Source organism: Lytechinus variegatus, chromosome 10 (genome assembly GCF_018143015.1).
Source record: "Lytechinus variegatus isolate NC3 chromosome 10, Lvar_3.0, whole genome shotgun sequence".
NCBI lineage: Eukaryota > Metazoa > Echinodermata > Echinoidea > Temnopleuroida > Toxopneustidae > Lytechinus > Lytechinus variegatus.
The window spans coordinates 17,190,415-17,212,120 of NC_054749.1; the positions used below are offsets into that span (position 1 = coordinate 17,190,415).

Consider the following 21,706-nt stretch of genomic DNA (forward strand, 5'->3'; position numbering starts at 1 on the left):
ACCCCTATTAATTGTGAAAATGTATCACCACTAAGTTGTACAGTCAGCTGTTTGCACTCAGGGTCACTCCGTGACCTGTGTGTTGCAAGAGTTGTACACGATTTTCTGTCTCATTTAGGCAGAAATCTTTCATAATGTAAAAAAGGAACATCTTGATTCCTCAGCAGTGCGGATTTCGTAGAAACTTCTCTACACAATAACTTATTGAGTAATACCATAAAATTTATTGATGAAAACTAATATCTGGGGATATTTTTAGATCTGGGATACCATTGACCATGATATCCTTCTCAAGAAACCAACACTATGGAATTCGTGGTGTAGCATTGTCATGGTTCCGAAGCTATTTGTGCGACAGGACACAATTTGCTATGATAGATAGATCTAGATCCAGACATGCTACGATTAACTGCATGGTACCTCAGGGTTCTGTTTTTGGTCCCCGTTGTTTCTGATCTATATAAACGATACATTCATCAAAATCATTCTCATAGTCCCTGTTGCTGACGATACCAGTCTGATGCTATCTGATCAGTCAGAAAAAAAATATTGTTACTGGTTGCAAATCAAGAAATTAGGAAGCTGCATTGATGGTTTTGTTGCAATAAGCTATTGTTGAATATTAAAAAAAAACAAGTGCATATATTTTATTATTTTCGGCTCTAAGGGTAAAAAGCTACCAGGGCGTAGAACTAAATTGTATTCATATATACGTGGGTCATGATTGAACCAAGTGCAAATATTTTCTTGGGTTATATATATCGATGAGCACCTATCCTGGAAAAATCATCTAGATGCCTGCACAAACACAGCAAAAACTGTGTAGTTAACCGGTGTATATAGAGGACCACACCGATGTTAAATTGGTGGTGTTCCGGTTGTACACCTATTATTACAACACCTTTGGTTGTTACATTTACACTTTTTGGTGTTATTTTCATAATTCTTTAGGGTGTAATTTTAACACCTCAGGGTGTGGTCCTCTATTAACACCAATTTATGTCTGTTTTAACACCACAGTTTTTACAGTGAAAAGGTGTCTCGCAGTGAAAAGTGTTATTTATAGGTTAAACTCAATTTTAACTGAAGGATACTGATAACAATATACAATAGTATTGTTCTACCTTATTTGACATATTGTAATGTTGCCTGGGGAAACACCTTTAAGTCTTATCTTAACTGAGATATTGCAGAAAAGCAATATACATGACTTATGCCTATATAGACTCCGTTATTTCTTCGTCTGAAACTGCTCTTAGTGAACTTCTGTCGTTCTACTTTGCATTGTTCATGTTCAAACTACACTCAATGCCCCAAGAATGTACATAAAAAACGTTTCTTCAGAATTCACATAATATATACATAATTATAATAAACGTCAAAATGATCTATATTCGTCAGCCATTTGCGAGATGTCCCGCGGATGTCACTCTACCTCCTTTCATATATCATGTATTAAAGAGTGGAACAATTTACCTGTTGATATGAAAAATAGCAAACTTTTTTCATGTTCAAAAGATTATCCAAAACTTATTTTCTTGAGAGATTATGATTATTTTCCTTCAATATGTATTTTATGAGTTGATGCATTGCATTAAGTTGATGACCTAGTACTCAGAATTTATGTATAGTATGCACGTGTGCATGGGTGGATATTGTGTGTGTGTGGGTGTGTGTGCATATATATATATATACGTGTGTTTGTAATAGTTTTCCATTCTATTTTTAGCAGCTTACCTTATTACACATTTTTTCTCTCCTTTTTATAATCCTGTATGTTAAGTTTTATGTTTATAATCATATTCCAGGGCCTATACTCACAAACTTTGCTTTTAAAGGGGTCCCTAAACCAATTCGTCTATACTATAGTCTTATTGTTGTATGTTTATGTACTCATTTACGTTGTATGTATATTTATTTTGACTATGATGTGATGTTTTTGGTTTTGAATAAATAAACTTGAACTTGAACTCATTTTATAAGATGGCTAAATAATTTGCAGCTTGCTGATTGGTCAAAGCGTACCACGTGATCATTCGCGAAAAGTGTCTATCCCTGCACGCCCGTGCAAATTTCGCGCACCCAAATTGTCTAACCCACGGTAAGTGCAATTTCAAAATTTTTGATATTTGATTTAGATCTATTTCATTATTTCTTTCTCATATAAGGTGCTTAAAATTGCGATCGAAATTACTTAGCCATCTTATAAAAGGAATAACGCATTTTACCCGTCGTTTTTCAGCGATATGCAGTGCACTCGAGGTTTCTTCTTCGCATGCACACTCCACACTCGCCTCCGGCTCGTGTGGAGTGCGCATGCTCAGAAGAAACCCCTCGTGCACTGCATACCGGTATTCGCTAAACAACTCCGCGGAATGCGTTATTCCTATAACATCCCATTTAACAGCGCATCGCATCGATCAGGCACATTGCGACTCGCGCATGCGCCCTGAGCTGCCGGTCTTCGCTATCGAACGAAAGAGCAGCCGACGGTCATTTCTTCCAGCTTAAAAACTACAGGGTGAAATTACATTTTCCTGTTAATTATGCTCTCAAAAGTGCACGGAGTTTCCCAAATCAGCAGTGAACACATGCAGTAAGACATATACTGGTATCATATTACAGTGTATTTTGTCCCAAAACAAGGATATTGCTAGATTTACAGTTGACCCGATAACGTCGCAATCGAACAGCGAGGTGATCAGCATGGTCCCCGAAAGTGTCGGGCTCGCGGGAGCTGAAGTTGTGCTGGACTTCTTCTGTCAGAGCATTTGTTTCATTGGCTCTATTTTTGTTGTATTATACTGCACATTTTGTTGGTTTCTATCTGTGGATACGATCTTGATACTATCAGTCGTATGTGTGATAAGCGGAGTGGGGTCCCTGCTGTATTTCAAGAAGACACGACTTGCCAATTCGCATCTGGAACGGTTTTTGTCCAGCAATAATTCTGTGATCGCGCACAGAGGAGGAGCAGCTGATGCACCAGAAAACACCATCCTTGCTATTCAAGAGGTGAATTAACGATGAGTACAGAAATTAAGTTTCAAGTCTGCTGCGCAGTCCCCCTTGCATGTCTACACACGTATCTGCACGATTCCTAGTGAAACTATTAAAGGGGAAGTTCACCCTGAAGAAAACTTTGTTGTGAAAATAGCAGAAAAAATAGTAAAAAATATTGGTGAAGGTTTGAGGAAAATCCGTTAAAGAGTAAGAAAGTTATTAGAGTTCAAAGTTTTGGATTTGTGACGTCATAAACGAGCAGCTGCCCCATGTGTTATTTAATATAAAATGCATGAATTTCAAATTTTGTATGGTTCCTGATGACTTAATTTTGTTTTCTATTCATGACCGGGTGTTATAGTGATTTGTCTATTGATATACAAAAGGTACATGTATACAGTGAAAACCATTTTCAATTTTCTGAGAAAATGACATTTCATTTATTTTTTACCATTCGCTATGTAGGAATGCTGCTCGCATATGACGTCACAAATCAAATAATTGAAATTCTAATAACTTTTTATTTATTTGATGGATTTTTCTCAAACCTTCAGCAATATTTTTTCTGCTATTTTTACAATAAACTTTTTGCCCGGGGGGGCCACTTACATTGACGAGTGGATACCATGCGCGACCAAAAAAACACGTAAAAAGGATGTCCTTTTTACGATAGGGCACGTTACGTACGTAACGTGAAAAGGGTGTCAAAAACACAAAAATAATGAAAAAAGGGTATCTATTTCGCTAGGAAAATTACGTGTTTAGGGTCGAATTTGCGGGGATGATAAAACAAAATTAAAATGTTTTATAAAGGATGTCCTTTTTGCCCCAACACTACGTGTTTAGAGTCCTATTTGCGCGAGGTGTAGAAAGTGGGGTCGTACTAAACCAAATAAGGTAAAGCCGACAACCAAAGGACCCGTAACAAAACATTCCTGTACTTGTTTAGGGGTTCATTTCAGGGAATATTTGCCAAGAGTATCGTTTTGTTTCCAATACTTGTTAAGGGTAGGGTTTCACACGCCAATACTTGTTTAGGGATGCATTTTCAGAATATGGAAATTACGTGTTTAGGGTGCTTTTCGAGACCCCATGGTCGCGCATGGTATCCACTCGTGAATGGAAGTGGCCCCCCCGGGACTTTTTGTCAGGGTGAACTTCCCCTTTAAACGAAGATACGCAAAATGGTTGAAAAATAATGAATTTATGGCATTTCATTTGACAGCCTCAAAATTCAGCCTTTCTCATCAAAATTCCCGATTCGTGTGCAAAGTGAATGAGTGCGCAGAGCCGCAGACATGGGGTATCATTTTTTTTTCAATCTGAAAATGACTGCTCTAGGTTTTTTCAAGAAAATCCTATATTTTCTTTCATTTTTCAATGCTGGAAAATAGCAAATTTTGATGACAAACGGATCAGGATCAGCCAGGTTCTTCTTTGATCGCTGAGTGTCAGGTAACAGCTGAGCATACACACGAGCCAGCCAATCCGCTGGCATGTCATGTAGTTGTGCTGAAACAAAGAAGAATCTGGCCGATCCTGATCTGTTTGTCATTAAAATTTGCTATTTTCCAGCATATTTTTGGGAAAAGTGGTAAGCCGAATGTATTAAATATAAATTTAACTTTTTCCCCCGTCAAAAAGCTAAATTTAGGAGTAATCAAGGAGGGTGCGCCAGCGCACCCTTTTCTCCATAGAGACTAAGCCGTTGGTGGAGCTCCACCACTACGAGCCCAATGGCTATCATTGGTCTATTGATGGAGGAGATACCATGTAGCCAGACAAAGTCTCAGCAGAGCATATCCCTGACAGAAATAGATCTATTTATTGGTCTAATGACCTTGCCTTGAGCATTGAGGATTCTGAGTCGAAAAATGATTCGGATGGGTGTGATGGGGTTCTGCATGATGGCTGGATAATGTTTAAAATCATTTAGGCCTGAATTCTATCTGGGTCTTTTCAACATATACATCACATACATCAAATAATGAATTTATAAAGGGCATTTTATATTGCGCACATATCCACCTTGTTAGGTGCTCAAGGCGCTCCTATATTACCTGGCTAAGCAAGGCATTCATAGCACACAGCTTTTTAAGGAATTACTTCCTACCGGTACCCATTTACCTCTCCTGGGTTGAGTGCAGCACATTGTGGATCAGTTTCTTGCTGATGGAAATTACGCCATGGCTGGGAAATTGATTATAGTTCATTAACTTTATTCCTTACATTGTCTCAGATTACTTTCAATTGGCCTTGGTTAATCGATCACAAAGTTCCTTAACTGAAACATGAAATTGCTACCTTGACTGAAAAAGCAAACCTGTACGGACACTCTACAGCTTCATTTAAATAAGGACAAACATTGCTTATTGTTTGGGACTTTGGGGATTCATCGGAAATGCCTTGGTTATGGACACCGGAAAATTCTAAGTGTGGGTTGCGAGAATCATACCCCCCAAAATTGCTGATTTTTAATTGATTTTCAAAGAATTTATTAGGTTGGAAAATATAAAATAAAATTGAAAAAAGATGCATCGAATAGTAGCATTATTAAACTTTATTTCATTTTGTTAAAGAAATTCATCCATGAAATAGACATTGATCTATTAGGAATTTAGTGATATACCCTAAACTTGAGTTGAAGTCACATCTAAAGACCATTAGGGAAATTAGATGTACCCGCTCTGTGTGAGCCATGCTGCGACCATGAACAATGCACATTCTGCTACGAGACTGTCTATTCTTAAGATTGATGACATCAATTTTTAAGAGAAAAAAAAACAGATGCTGATTATTCCCTTAACAAATCAGAACCCTGTTAGTCCACTTTTTAAGACATTTTTCTAAAATGTATGCTAACTTTATCATTCATTGATTTAATAAAAAATAAATAAAAACAGCTATTTTTCCATTTGTTTAGTCATTTGTTTTGTGTGTTTTTTTTTAATCTTAAATCAGGCTAAGAAGAATGGTGCTAGTGCAGTTGAAGTGGATGTTGAGATCACCAAAGATAGAGTAGCCATCTTGATGCATGATGCTACAATTGATAGAACGACTGATGGCTCTGGCCTCATTGGTGAGATGATGTGGAGTGATGTAAGGCAGCTCAATGCAGCAGCAAAATTCTCTTCCAGGTAAATGTGCCTTTATAGGAGATCTAAGGTCCTCTCATATCATTTGAAAGAACATTTATAAAATGGCCCACTGCAAAGGCTTCCTCTTCAGATGATCTTGCATTCAACACATTTCAGTGAGCAGTGCAACTCCTGTCGTGAAATACATTAAAAGTTATTCCTGATCAATTTGGTAATTTTCCAAAGTCTTGTATTGAAAGTCATGCACCAATTCTAAGTGCATTTATTATCAGTATTTCCTAATCAAATCTATTATATTTTAAGCGATGTTTGGATTACCCCTTTCTGAGATTCTCAATTTCTTTTTAGTATCAAATTACACCTTTTACTTTGATGCTGGTCAAATTATTGTAATGAATAAACTTCATTTCCATTGAATTCAATTTTCAATTCAATTCAGTGTTTTATTCAATTCCAATAAAAATCAATACACAGCTAATACAGTACATCAAATACAATGTACATAATAAGGCAAGAAAATGTAAGGTACATGTAAAACAAGTATTGAACAGATACAATATTGGAATTGGGTGGTCATAAAAACCTATCTATTTGGTTCACAGTAATCCTTGTATCTTTCTTGGGCAAGTGTTGGTCCTGAAAAGGACCACCCAATCTCGACGTTTCGACAAGTGTGTTGTTGACAAGAAGACAACAAGAACACACTTGTCGAAATATCGAGATTGGATGGTCCTTTTCAGGACCAACACTTGCCCAAGAAAGATACATGGTGTACATGTATTGTGAAACCTACTACTCTATTCTTCTTCGCCATGGAAACCTTCAGAAGTTACAACAATATATTTGATTGCATATTTAAAATTTTCTGTCATAAATTAATAATATTCTTGTTGAGATATTTTTATGTAAATTTGGATATATTCCTTCCAGTTTTAACTATGTAGAATGGATAATAATGACAAATGTTCTTTTGTAAATTATCCTAACATATGATTGGATTATATTAGCAGCTTTGATGCTTGTAATTATTTGAACATAAATGCACAATTGTTTGGAAAAGAAAGTAAGAAACCGTCACATTTATTTTCTGTATATGTCTCTTCATGGTTCAATGTACAGAAGTGAAAAATGAGGGAAGTAAAGAAATGAAAAGTTCAAAATTAAGTCTGTTGGGAAGCCATACATCATTTTACTTTTCTGCTTTTATCCAGAGAGTTGAATCTAACACCCATGTGGAAAAAAATATTCCGGTACCCAATTCTATCATGCAATTGAGTAGCCATGTCCTTTCCCAATCACTATAATCCTCAAAGCACCATTTTGTTAGGTGAAAATTGAAAAACCATGTGGAGTACAATTTATGAAGTTGTTAAATATCTGCTGGTATGTTTCTATGGTTCAGTATCCTGTTGCAATACGCCTGTTAAATAAAATTTATTTCGATATATTTGCAGCTAAATGCATTGATTTGCTGTGCATGCCAACTATTCACTTAATATTACCAAAGAATAGCATGTCTGATTGATTAACTAAGAATTTTGAATGAGGTATAACATTAGAAAATAGAAATTCAAAAGTTATTTTTAACATGAAGGCTTAATTAAACATGGGTTGGCAAAGCTCTGCACCTTTTTAAAAATACTCTTTTAAACAGTTCATTTACATGTACGCTTTAATTTAGTTCTGATCCAATTTTGGAAAATGTCTGGAGTTTAATTTATCGTATTTAATCTATCCTTCCTTTTTTTTTATCTGAAGGTGCAGGTTGTGTTTAAGCTATCAGTCCCTTTAATAGGATGTTAAATCAAAGCATGGATAAAGGGATTAATTATAGTAATAATAATAATAATAAAAGAGCATTTGAGTGACCATATTGATATGCTCTATTCTAAATAAAAAGGACAATATGGTCATACCCCATTACTGAGAAGATGAGTTTTGATGTTGATTGCTTTGAAGAGTGGCAAGTGTTCCATAATTTTAAGCTGCATATATCTCCAGGGCTTTCATTAAACAACCTATACTACGGATGAAAATTAACCATTGGGTTCGAGTAATTAAAATTAAGAATATTCATAATGATACTGTTTGATAATTTGTGTGTGATTCCATTGGCATGCAGCAGGCACCATGCCTTCTCTTATCCATTGCAGTTAAGGATTTATAATATCATGATATGCCTTTTTCCATCGCAGTTCTAGATCCAAGGTATCGTATGAAGCCGTTCCTGCTCTTGATGAGGCGGTTCAGGAATGTCTGAATCTCAAACTTTGCATCTTCTTTGATGTCAAGGCCTATTCAAAGCAGGTACATGTAGGCACCTCAATTGATCATAACCTGTACTTTATTTTGCAAGATTATCAGGATTATTACTGTTTCAGTTGAAATTGCTTCATATGAAATTAATGTTAATATGTTAATGTTTATTTTTCAAACTTGTTGGAAGAAACAAGAAAACATGACAATCTATTATTGTTTTTCATTATAATTTATTATTTTAATTCAGGAATTAACGACTCAAAATATCAGTAGGCATTTGAAGTTTATGCCATGTATTTTAATTGTGCTGTGTACTGATGTCCAAGAAATTCAAGTCTTAATTCAATAGATTAAATTGGTTATTTGCTTTGGTTTTGCATAAGAATTCATGGAACAGAGTTCCACCATGCTTCACAAGTAATTTATTTTTATTAGCTATACTGACTCATTTTTGTTCATCATAAAGCTCTTGTTTTGTTTTGTTTATTAGATGGTTGATGAGCTCATGAAGCTCTATCAGAAGTACCCTGATCTATATAATACCAGTATGATCTGCTCATTCTTCCCGACTACTGTATACAGGGTAAGCTGTTGAACCATTTTGTTTCATGGATCCTGATTTCTAATGACAAAATAAATTTAGACAATGTGTTGCTTTGAAGTAACTCGGAGTAAGTTTGTCCGGGTGAGCATTTCATCAACATTTGTTTCCACCAAGTCGTCAGATCACACTTCCTTGAATTTGATTGACTGAGAATCACTGTTACTACTATGGTAACAGTAAACATAATATCACATTTTAGCCTTGATTTGACTGGGCTATTTCAGACCAGGATATACCCCCCCTCCCCTTTCAGATCTCAGGCACGATTGCCATGAAAATTTGCAATGCCTCAAGCTAGATATAAACTACAAGACTGTATAGTAAAATTTTCAAAGAATTCTTTATGTTTTTGTATTAACTATGCACATAAGTGTATGAAATTTGCCCCATAATTGTTTTTTGTGTATGTTTTTGCCTTTAACTCACTTTATGTAAGCTCTATTAGAATGCTAATTTTTGGTGACTTAACAAATATCTAAAAAAATGCCAAAATATGATAATTTCAAATGTATTTTTCTTGTTTTTTTTCTGATGAACTTTGTGAGGGACCCTTTCGCAATCATAAATAGTTTTAAATAAATCCATTTATACCAACAAAAGTAAAAATAATCATACATTTATGATTTTTTGTTGAAAAACACTATTGGCATTGACTTTGTACACATAATCACGTTTATGAGCTTTGTTGGGTGTGACTTGCATTTGCAAAATGTTGCATAATTTCGGAATTGGATACCCGGGCGTTGCAAATTTTGTCTCGAAAGATGTGCAAGGCTCAAAAGTAAAAAGTCAGCAAGCAGCGTGGTAAAAAAAAAATTGCGCGATATCATACTGTCAAAATTTGTTGAGGGGGTCAAATTGTAGTTAAAGAAGAGTTAAAGAGAAATGCCAGTAGTTGCAGTAAAGACTGATTTCATTAGAAAGTCTGTAAAACCAGGCTTAATTGTCAGTATATCATCGAGGATCTAGATCTGGTACAGTTACATAAACTAAACTTTGTGAAATCTTAAAAATCTACGCTGAAAAATGTTCACACTGAAGATCACCAACACAGATAAGCGCTCATGGGACAGTGTATTATTATTGTTCGGAATGGAATGTCGGCCCGATGCTTGACCCGAATCCTGTGCTTATTTCTCAGCAATTACACAATATCTTCCAGAATCCTTTGGCACATAATTATGTTTTATTTATACAAACAGACACTTTGTGGTCATTTCATTGGATTCTGTACGAACTCATTTTGATATCGTTACCACAATTGGCATTTACCTTTTAAGGTAAGACAGGAATCATCTGAGCTTTGCAGATTTAAGGGCCTGTTCTTTTAGTAAAATATCCATGAAAGAAGGCTCATGTCTCAATACCATTGGTAATTCTTCTATATTAAAGGGTAAGTTCACCCCCTACAAAAAGTTTATTTGAATAAAAATCCAACAAGCATAACAGTGAAAATTTCATCAAAATCGGATGTAAAATAAGAAAGTTATCACATTTTAAAGTTTTGTTTAATTTCACAAAACAATTATCTTCACATCCTGGCCTGGATGCAGTTGAAGGGACTGATGACATCACTCACTAAAGTATTCCAATTTTCTCCTCCTTGTCATGTGAAATTGAGTCTCATTCCTCCCTGAATATGTGGAATTAACATTGATGAACCTTATGTGGTTCAGTCAAGTTTTACATTACTGTCAATTCTGTAAAAATTGAAATATTGTACAGTATAATTCAAACAATATAAAAACAAAAAGTGAGTGATGGACATCATCAACTCTCATATAACTGAGTTGTGCATTTAACTGTTTTGAGAAAAATAAACAGACTTTAAAATGTCATAACTTTCTTATTTTACATCTAATTATGATGAAATTTTCAGCGTTATGCTTGTTAGATTTTTTTCTATTGATTCAAATCAACATTTTTTGGGGGGTGGACTGGACGTTTAAGGCATAGCCTTCATGCGTCACAGGCCAGCTGTGATGACCTGTGCACTGGTTGGTACAAGGGGTAGGTCTCATGAGTCATAGACTTGTCATAGCTAACTGTAGTGCTGGTGCTGGGTTACAGATGTAGGTCAGGGACCCGTCTTACAAAGAGTCACGATTGAAGCAATCAATCGTAACTCTATGGAAGTCCATCAGTGTCATAATTTTTTCTACAAGAAATGTGCACAATGTCCTTTGTAAACAAAATTCACTGTGCTTCTCTCTGTTTACAATGTCCTTTGTAAACAGAGAGAAGCACAGTGAATTTTGAAGACAACGATGAATGCATGAATACATCATAGAAAATATTTTGAACAAACATGCGTAATAGATATTGACATTGCTGGCCGTCCATAGTTGCGATTGATCGGGTCAATCGCAACTCTTTGTAAGACGAGGCCTTAATGAGTATAATGTGTGATAGGTATATCTATATGGGTGCGTCGTGGTCTAGTGGTTCTGACTCCCGCCTTTCAAACAGAGGGTCGTGGGTTCTAATCCTAACCATGGCGTGTTTTCCTTCAGCAAGAAATTTATCCGCACTGTGCTGCACTCGACCCAGGTGAGATGAATGGGTACCCGGCAGGATTAATTTCTTGCATGCACTGAGTGCCGGTGATGGTAGCTCGAGCTAAAGCCAGGGTAATAATAGCAGCGCTTTGTATCCTCAGGCAAAAGGTGCTTTATAAATACAGTTATTATTATTATCTTGCTTAAAGGAAACCAAAACCCAAGCAGAGAAGCAATCTTATTTGAAAGAATAAAATGAGAGGAACAATTTAAAAATAGTTTCATGAAATAAGCAAGTTATGGACATTTAAAAGTCTTGTTCTGCTTTCCATGGAGATCCTTAAATTGGCAAACGTGCTTCAAAATGGCTGATTTTGTGGACAACTCTCCATTTGTTTTGTACACAAATTTTCAGATTTTCCCCTTTAGTTTACATATTTCACATTATCTTCTCCTGACCTTGACATATGTGGTGTGAATTATATTTTCCCATGACATATTTTGTGCTCAGGAGGCAAGATGCATTTTGAAAGATATTGAGGAAAATCTGAAAATTTGTGTACAAAACAAATGGAGAGTTGTCCACAAAATCAGCCATTTTGAAGCACATTTGCCAAATTGGGGATCTCCATGGAAAGTACAGGACTTTTCAAACTCCCATAAATTGCTTATTTCATAACCAATTTTGATGAAACTTTTTCTTATTTGTTCCTTTCATTTTACTCTTTCCAACAAGATTGCTTCTCTTCTTGGGTTTTGGTTTCCTTCAAAGCTGGTACAGGGGTCTGATGGGTATTGTATATCTTAATATTATGATTCAGGCCTGGGGTAGGTCTGCAGAGTGATGCTTTTCATAGACATATCTTGCAATAGTTCAACAGGGATCTGATTACGCTCGCAAAACCTTGTGAGGATGAAGAAACTATTCCCATACTCTGAATTGCCAGAAGAGGGTACCAAAGAAAGATCTTCAGTAAGAAATCAAACGTGTAAATGTATGGCATGCACAAGGAATGACTTATTCCAATGTGGCAGTACTAAGAAGAGATGGATGCTTTCATTTTATTGATATCCATTTTCCAAAATTTGAAGTCTAATGCATCTGTTTTACTGAGTCCAGATACAATGATCCTGCAAGAATTGCCTTCCAAAATATTTGTTATGTCTGTCAAAGTGAACATGCAAATCACATAGGTTTTCATTTGCTTTCAGCAGCAAAGGCTTTGTCCTCCTATGTACATGTAGTGTCTGCATAAAACATTCCATACTCCCCTTGCAATGCCCTGGATTGACATTTTAAAAATGATTTTCATTTAAAGGTGAGACAGCTAGACAGTGATATACTGACAGCATTGACCAGTGAGCCTTACTTCATATCAAGCCAAGCAATGAAGAGATTGCCAGGTCCACCTACCTGGTGGAAGTTATTGCCCTTTGCAATCCTTGATAGGGTTTTGGTGTGGAGTTTGTATAACTGGTTGTGGGTACTGTGTGGAAACTCTGCCATGCTACTAAACAAGGACATGATTTCACAGTAAGTGAACTTGATTACCATCATCTTCTCTATAATCATCATCAGCAGCAACATCATCACCATCATCATCACCCATCATCATCATCATCATTCATCATCAACACCGCCAGCATCATCATCTTCATCCTCCCCCTTCTCATAATCAGCATTATCAATATTGTTATGATCATCATTGTTATCATTTTTATAATGTGTTTCAGCATGATCATCCTCATCCCATTGTCCTCATTGGGGGTTAGGTTTTCTTGAATTTCTTCTTTATGTGCTTTAATATCTTTTACCAATTCCAAATCCTGCTTTCCATCACTTTTCAGGCAGTCCATCCAACTTTACCCTGGTCTTCGCTTTTTCCCCTCTCCATCTTCTCATGTGTTCAAGGGCCATCTAATCAAATCAATGTCTGGGGCGCGTTTCATCAATATTTTCGTCCGACAAGTTGTCAGATATGACAACTCTCCTGGATTCTGATTGGTTAAGAAGCACTGTTACTTTAGTATCTGTCGGATAAACCGTCTGACAAGTCCTTTCATGAAACGCTCCCCAGGACTCCTCTTCACATACCCGTACCAAACTTTTTTTCTCTAAATACATTTATTCATTCTGTACTTATGTCTTCTATCGTAGAATCCCCTGTAATTCTAAAAAGTTATTCCCTACAACTTTTGGTATCTTAATCTGTTTACCTGAGCATTATCTGCTAGGGCTACCAAGTACATGTATGCTGATTGCAGTGGGATTATTTATATTTTATCATTCATTTTGAGATGAAAATTGTCAGAAAATTCATGGAGTGCTGAAAAGGAGAACTTCATGGTTAGTCATTTGATGAAAATGATTTTTTTTCACATAGTTTATATAAAAAAAATTCACACGTCTATTACTACCCATCCTTTCACCAGACTTCCATAAAGAATAACATTTCATCCTTTATACTCCCCCTCTCTCTCCCTCCTCTCACATGCACTTTGGAATTTCAGTGAAGAGTAACATTTTCTATTAGATGCCAAATCTATTTTAGGACTCTGCCTTCTGAAAGTTTATTGAACAGATATATGACACATCCAAATACTGTGAATCAATCTTTCCATCCTCTTACAATATTCTCTTCCCTACAGGAATACCATCCGCTACTGGTCAGCACGAGGTCTCACAGTTATTCCATGGACTGTCAATAAGAAGACAGACAAAGAATACCTTGCTTCACTCGGTTGCCAGTACATAACAGACTGTGTCAAGTAGGCAGACATTAAAATGCTTTCCAGACTATCTACAGTTAAGACAAGTGCCTTATTAACAATGCTTGTTACTACTAATTGTTGAAAGACAAATCTCTGGCTTTTGGTTGTAAAGGTCCCTATGCAATGAGATATTGGATGTTATGCATAGGAATGAATACCAAATTTTATTTTTCAGTATTTTGGAAAAAGGTATTTTAATGATTTTGATATATAGAGAATACTGTATGCCGTTTTTTGCACAAAAATGTGATTCTGAGAGGAGTGACGGAATGACAGGACATATATGTCCCAAAAAATTGTGTCTCATATGTATATTGTAGTGGTCACATGTCATAAGGTGGTCCAATTTCGTGCACAGGGTAAAAATGGTCAAAAAAGTTTTTTTTTTAAAATTTGTTATAGGTATTACCATTCATCAAATAATTAAGGATGATTTTATCCTAAAATACCTTTATTTTTTCTTAAAATGACTAATTTATATCTAATTAATACATTGACGTCAATGTAAATTTGAGTTTTCAAATGCGTTTTTCTCAAATTAGACCTTCTGCACATACATGAAGAATAGTGTAAAAAATTAATGCTACATTGGATCACCGTAGTATTTTGAAGTTGTAGTATTTGAACATCAATTTTCTTCTCTTCTATCACAGAGTGATTTTTTCATGCACGCTTGAATTTATGAAATCTACAGTTTTGGACTAGTTTTTGCTATATTTTAATTCCTGCTTATATGGCGCAGATTTCAATTCTATCTGCATTCAAATTATGTGTAACGACTTATCCTGACATACCAATTTAGGCCCAATAAGAGCCAAACCAAGAAATCATCAAAAGGGTCGTGAATAGTTGTAAGTTTCCCTCCATTTGAACACTGAATAATTGTGAGTGCCATTTTCATCTGAATTAAAAAAAAATGAATTCATAATCTGGAAATCAGAAAAATCACCCAGTGTTTTTGTACACAAACCTATGGAATCACGACCCTCCATACACAACATGACGTCATCATTCCCATGTGACGTGGGGGTGCTCAATCGAAACGAGTTCGGGAGGAGCGATTTATTGGATTTCTATTTTTTTCTTATCTTTTAACTATTGGAAGGAGATATGTAATATTTTTGTTACATTTTTATTCTATGAATCATTACCTTTCTGTTGATGTATGGTTGTCTTTACCCCGGTCAGGGTCTTTAAAAAGAACTATATTTCCCTCATCTAACACTCGGGCCAATATGATTCGGTTGTGGGCAATATGTTTGATGTTCCCCTCAAGGCCAGTCAATAATATAAAGATTCATTCTTTCACTGTGGGAGGCATATTAGAACATACGGGGTGGTGACTCCTGGATCTATCATAAGGCTGAAAGTTTCCTGAAATTCCTTCAGTTTTATAAAAAGGCAATACTTGTGGTTTCTTCAATCTTGAAGAAAAAGAGGAATGTTTTTAATTGATGTGACAACAATGGCATTATCATACCTCCTTGAGATGTGTTCCAAAGTGCTCCAAAAAGAGATCTGAAATATCATGGGCTGCATTCTTCACCATTCCACGAAGAAAGAAAATTATATATATATTTATTGTCTCGCCTGCATAGCAGAGCGAGACTATAGGTGCCGCTTTTCCAACGGCGGCGTCAACATTGAAATCTGTAATAACCAAGATTAAGTTTTTGCAATGACATCATAACTGTCATCATAAAGTATATGGACCCAAATGAGGAAACTGAGACAAGGTAATCAAGTATAACTGAACATCCTACTCGAGTTTCAGGTCGCATGACCAAGGTCAAGGGTCATTTAGGGTCAATGGACTTAGACCATGTTGGGGGAATCAACATCCAAATCTTTAACCAAGGTTAAGTTATTGAAATGTGGTCATACATGTAACTTTGAAAGTTTATGGATTTGACTAAGGTCAAAGGTCATCTAACTTTGGCCATGTTGGGGTATTTGTTGAATTGGCATCATAATTGTAAACGTTTGTGGATCTAGTTCATGAAATCAGGACATATAAGCATTCAAGTATCACCAAACATCCTGTGTGAGTTTTAGGCCACATGACCAAGGTCAAAGATCATATAGGGTCAATGAACTTTGCCCATGTTGGTGGAATTCGTTGAATTTCCATCATGACTTTGAAAGTTTATGGATTAAGTTTATAATGAAACTTCAAGACAAGAGCAGTCGAGTATCAGCAAACATCCAGACTGCAAGTTTCAGGTTACATGAACAAGGTCAAAGGTCATTTAAGGGTCAACAAATTTTTCCCATGTTGAGGTATTTGCTGAATTGCCATCATAAGTATAGATCTATTCATGAAACTTAGACATAAGATAAGTATATGTATCATTGAACATCTTGCATGAGATTCAGGTTACATGACCAAGGTCAAAGGTCATTTAGGGTCAATAAACATAGTTTTGTTATCATATGAATGTGTTTTTTTTTTATAACTATTCAATAGTGGTTTTTCAAAGTCAGCTCTGCTGCTATATTGAATGGCGTAATGCAGGCAAGACTGCCAGAGGCACTCCACTTGTATATATTCCTCCTTGCCAGTGAAAAAACGAAGCATTTGAAACAAATTTTATGTTTCAATATTATGCTGTAAATATCTTTCAATACTTTTTGTTTGGCTATGACTGTATGTTGAAATATTTTCCTGTAATCCTTGCCAAGTAATCACAGAAGATGGGAAATTTTTCTTTGTTGTGTTCCTCCTTGACATTGAGGGAAAGCTGAAGTGTACGTCAAAAGAGTAATAATTTGTTTCTATATTGCGCTGTACATACCTAGTAAAACTTTTTTGTGATAAATGACTTGTTACCTACCTGAATGATAATGATATTCATGAATCTTTCCAAGCAATTACCAGGGGACATATTCACTAGTACATTCCTCCTTTACATCGAGAGAAAATTGAAACGGGTGAAGTAAAAAATGATATTTATTTATTTCAATATCACACTGTATATACATGTACAAATAAAAATTTAAGGATTAGGTAATCAGAGCTGCCACCAATTAGGATTTTTGAAGGTAAAAATTACACTAAATAGGATTTTTGAAACTGGATTTTAGGCTGGAAAATAGGAACACAAGATATAAAGAATGCAAATTTTTCATATTTGAGGTTTCAAAATGAAACCTCAAAACTCCTAACTCAGGATGATGTTTAGTTCATGTTGGGTTTATTTAGTCATTGTTTTGTTTATATTGCTTTTGGAATAATCATTTGATGTGTTTATGAATATTTTCCTTCAAATCTGTTGCAGTGATAAATTAAAACGCATCCAATATAAGTGTTTACTTCAAAAAGATAAGTGTTTAATACCATATCTTTATGTATGGATTTACTTTGAGTTTATGTTCAAGCGTTTGAATTAGCTTTTACCTTTTAGTCATGAGTAAAGAGTAATCAATGAAAAGGTATACAATGATTACAAACGAACTTTGTTTTGTTAGGGTTGTGAATATTGAGATATTTGAGACATTTGATAATCAATCCTTAAATAAAAAAGCAAAAGCCTACAGTATTGTAAAATGTCATCTTTATATGAAATGGTCTTGAAATTCATGCATTTCATAATGCTTGCAAGTCATGCCTTTGTTGTGATGTCACCCATACACAATAAATCGTAGCAGGGTTGGCTGATTTAAATCATTGATTTAAATCACTTTCATTGAAACATTTACAATTGATTGACTTTTTTTGTGGCAGTTTCATTTCTTTTACTCAAAAGAATTTTTTTTATCAGCTTTACATAATCAAAACATAATAAAACCTTCATATCTATTCGTAAAATTCGTACCGTAATTTGAGTAAAACTTAACTGGAATTTACCTTCGGAGTAGAATTTGAATTCATGATTGTGATTAGCGTTCGTGATTCTAGTTTGGTTTCACACGTGCTAAAAATTCGTGATTAGAATTATTTATTTTATTATAATCATTCAAATTACGATTTTGGTACCATGTGAAAGGGCAGTAAGTGTTCTAAATAATGCAGCATAATTCACAGAGAACTGTTACATGCTCCTGCGGTTTAAGAAAACAATCCCTGCCAAGGACTCTTTAACAATTCCACTAAAAATCCCACTCTTGCCTTTCAGTGTGTCTGTCTTTCCTGGTATACTGGATCACAACAGTCCTCTGCTGACCTTTGTTATGCACCATCGAGAAGATGCAAAATGCCCAGAAAGGTTCAGTCTAAAGAAAAGCAAGCTGGTTTAATGGTGGCATGTCAAGTATGAGGAACCTTCACCGCTGAATTATGGGACATATTTCACGCAGGAATCAAGAATGGTGTCGAGGCACATATTCCTCACACAGAAACTTGAAGCCCAGAACCAACCTACACGGATGACTGCAAGAATCAGAAAGCTCATGAAGAAAAGGAATCGGGTTGTTAAGAAATGCAAAAAATTCCCACAGGTCTCAAGTCTATCTTTGATGGATCTGATGATGAGAACAATCAGTTCAGTATGGCCATGAAGGTATTTTGAAGTTTCAAGTTCACCCAAAGTGACATTGGAAGAACTTATCATCTGAAGTAGGCTTTTAAGAAGCTTTCTGCCTCAACTGAAAAGGCCGATCTACTCAACCACCAATACCAATCAGTATTCACTGAAGACACTCCAGTACCTCCTGACTTGCTTCCCTCTACTTTGCCATATGAAACCATGTCTGATGACATCACAACATGGATCAAGAAGCTGCTTGACAATCTGAAGCCAATGAAAGCTCCTGGTCCTGATGGTATTACTCCTCGAGTACTCAAGGGGCTATCAAGGTTGTTGCACTGTCCCTGGTGATATGTTCCGGAAGCCCTGTAGCACCGGGGATAGACCAGAGAATTTGAGAAATGCCAATGTAGTGCCTGTTTACAAGAAGGAAGGTAGAGCAGAACTGAGCAACTACAGTTGTTCCATCTCACTAACTTGCTCTGCATGTAAGTGGAATGAGCATATCTTTTCAAGTAGCATCATAAATCATGGTAACCACTAGGATATTCTTTATCCTTATCAACATGCCTTTAGACAGCACAGGTCATGCGAGCTGCGATTGTTAGGACTGGTGAGGAGCCTGATAAAAAACCTTCAAGATGGGAAGGAGACATCTTGGTACTGGACTTTAGCAAGGCATTTGACAAGGTGGGTCACCAGCGCGTTTTTCGGATATTGGATTTTAGAGGATATAACCACTGGATTGCCAACTTTCTCCAGAACAGGAAGCAGCAAATGCTCTTGGATGGGCACATTTATTCTCAGGTGATGTAACTTCTGGCATGCCACAGAGCTCTGTCCTCGGATCCTGCCTCTTTCTCTATCATGTCTGTTCTATCGATGACATACCTGATCAACTGTAGTCGAGATTTTTACTGTTTGCTGAAGATGCTATCATCTACCTCACTGTTTAGTCAGATGCTGATGTTGACCAGCTACAAGAAGACCTCAACAAGCTACATGTAGGTGAGTGGACCAGTAAATGGATGATGGAATTGAACACCGATAAGTGTGGAGTCATCATACTCGACGAAAATCGTAAGAATTGCACACCAGTACAAACTAAACAATGCTATCCTTACTTTTGTAGAAGTAAAAATGTCTTGGTGTCACTATCAAGTCAGTCGTGAAGTGGAACAGTCACATCAACAACATCCATCAAAAGTCTAATAACACCAAGGGGGGGCACTTGCCCCCAAATAAAATTTTTTTTTGGGGGGGGGCAAAACCCCCCCCCCCCCAATGTGTTCCCCTGAAAGTAGAAAAATGATAAATTATTTAAGGACAAAAGTAAACAAAAGGCACTTTTCTGCCTGAAAATTGTCATATCCATTGTCAAAACATTATCATAGTAAGCCTCGAGTCTTTTGACGAACAGTTCCTCTGTGAAACATACCTTTGATAAGCCCCTTTTCCATCTTATCACAGTGTGAAAACGTTTAACCTTTTAATGAATACATTTCAGACTAAAAGCAAATGGCCAATTGATAGTGGTCCACCAATTATAAGGTTTATAACTCTATGATGCTGGCTGTGTCGTCTAACAAACGCGCGGTCGCCCAGAAACGCTCAGACCGGACCCGATATCACTAACGCGCGTGAACACTAGTTACTCGACCAACATATAGAATCTATGTGATTGGTGGTGATTTTTTACCTGGTTGCTAAGAAAGCATGAATGCTTGTAAGCAAGCAACCAGAGGACCGACGGCTTAAGGTCTTCTCCGAAGGACCTGGTACTGAGGATTAATGCCTTACTAAAGGGCACCGTAGCGCACCAAGTGGGAATCGAACCAGGTCACCGGAATACAAATCCCCAGCTCTACCGACTGAGCTATCGCTCCTCCATATGTCATAGTTGTCAAGCCCAGAAACCATAACATCTCGAGAAACTTGTTTCAAATATTTTATTAATACAGTGATAACAAGTCAGTGCCCTAAAGAAAATATCAAGGTCATTTCAACTCAATATAGACATGTTATCAGAAAATTACACACAGAATAATCATGTGTAGAGGATTATGATTTATAATTTGTGAAAATGGTGAATCCCACTCGAAAGCAAATTTGAGATGTTTAGACATGAAAAAATAAAATCATCTGTGACAGTGTCTTCTTGACCGGACTCATATTATCCGAGATATGAATAAAAATGTAAATAAAGAATATAAAAGAAAAAAATAAGCGTTACAGTACTGCTCTACTATAAAAAATATCTTAAGATATTTTCACAGCCCCGTATTTTCCTCTATTCCTTTTCATTGGCATGATTGGAAGGCGTTATGATATAGCACTTATGTATTTTAGATTCCAAAACTTCTTCCCATTACCTGTTACTAATCAAATCGAGATGGCAGCTATGTTCTCTGGTTCATCCCAGCTTTTGTTATTCATGGACGTTTGCAAAAATTAAAAAAAAAATCCGGGAGTGGGTGGGGCTGCAAGACCTAAATTTTCAAAGATACTTAAAGGTCAAGTCCACCTCAGAAAAATGTTGATTTGAATCAATAGAGGAAAATCAGACAAATATTTCATATAATAAAATACAAAAGAAATAGTGAGTGAGTGATGTCATCGATTCTCTCATTTGGATGTAACTGGTTCGTTCATATAACTATTTTGTTATAAATAAGCGAAACTTTGAAATGCCATAACTTTCTTATTTCACAACCAATTTTGATGAAATTTCCAGTTTTATGCTTTTTAAAGTTTTCTCTTTTTATTCAAATCAAGTTTTTGCTGGAGTGGACTTGTCCTTTAAGAGCGAGGGGGTTTGTGATGGGGGAGCTTTTGCATTTTCTAGAATAAAATTGAAGGATTTCGTTCACACTTTGGGTGAATTTTGCCCTCTGGATCGGCGGCCCCCGGCTGCGTACGGTCATGTTTGTCAAGTCTTTAAAAGGCCTATATTACATTGGTTTGAAACAATTTCGTTTGCAATAAGGCTCGTCATTTGCTGGAACT

General features: G+C 36.1%; 1 protein-coding gene across 1 annotated transcript; it reads left to right on the forward strand.

Annotated features, from left to right (window-relative positions):
• The first annotated feature begins 2,465 nt into the window (after positions 1 to 2,465).
• Positions 2,466 to 14,626, forward strand: LOC121422940 (glycerophosphodiester phosphodiesterase 1-like). Its single transcript, XM_041618180.1, has 6 exons — positions 2,466 to 3,015; positions 5,965 to 6,140; positions 8,297 to 8,408; positions 8,851 to 8,943; positions 12,782 to 12,996; positions 14,112 to 14,626. Exons 1-6 carry the CDS (start codon positions 2,707 to 2,709, stop codon positions 14,233 to 14,235), a joined length of 1,029 nt encoding a protein of 342 aa, XP_041474114.1. The 5' UTR covers positions 2,466 to 2,706; the 3' UTR covers positions 14,236 to 14,626.
• Positions 14,627 to 21,706: the final 7,080 nt, after the last annotated feature.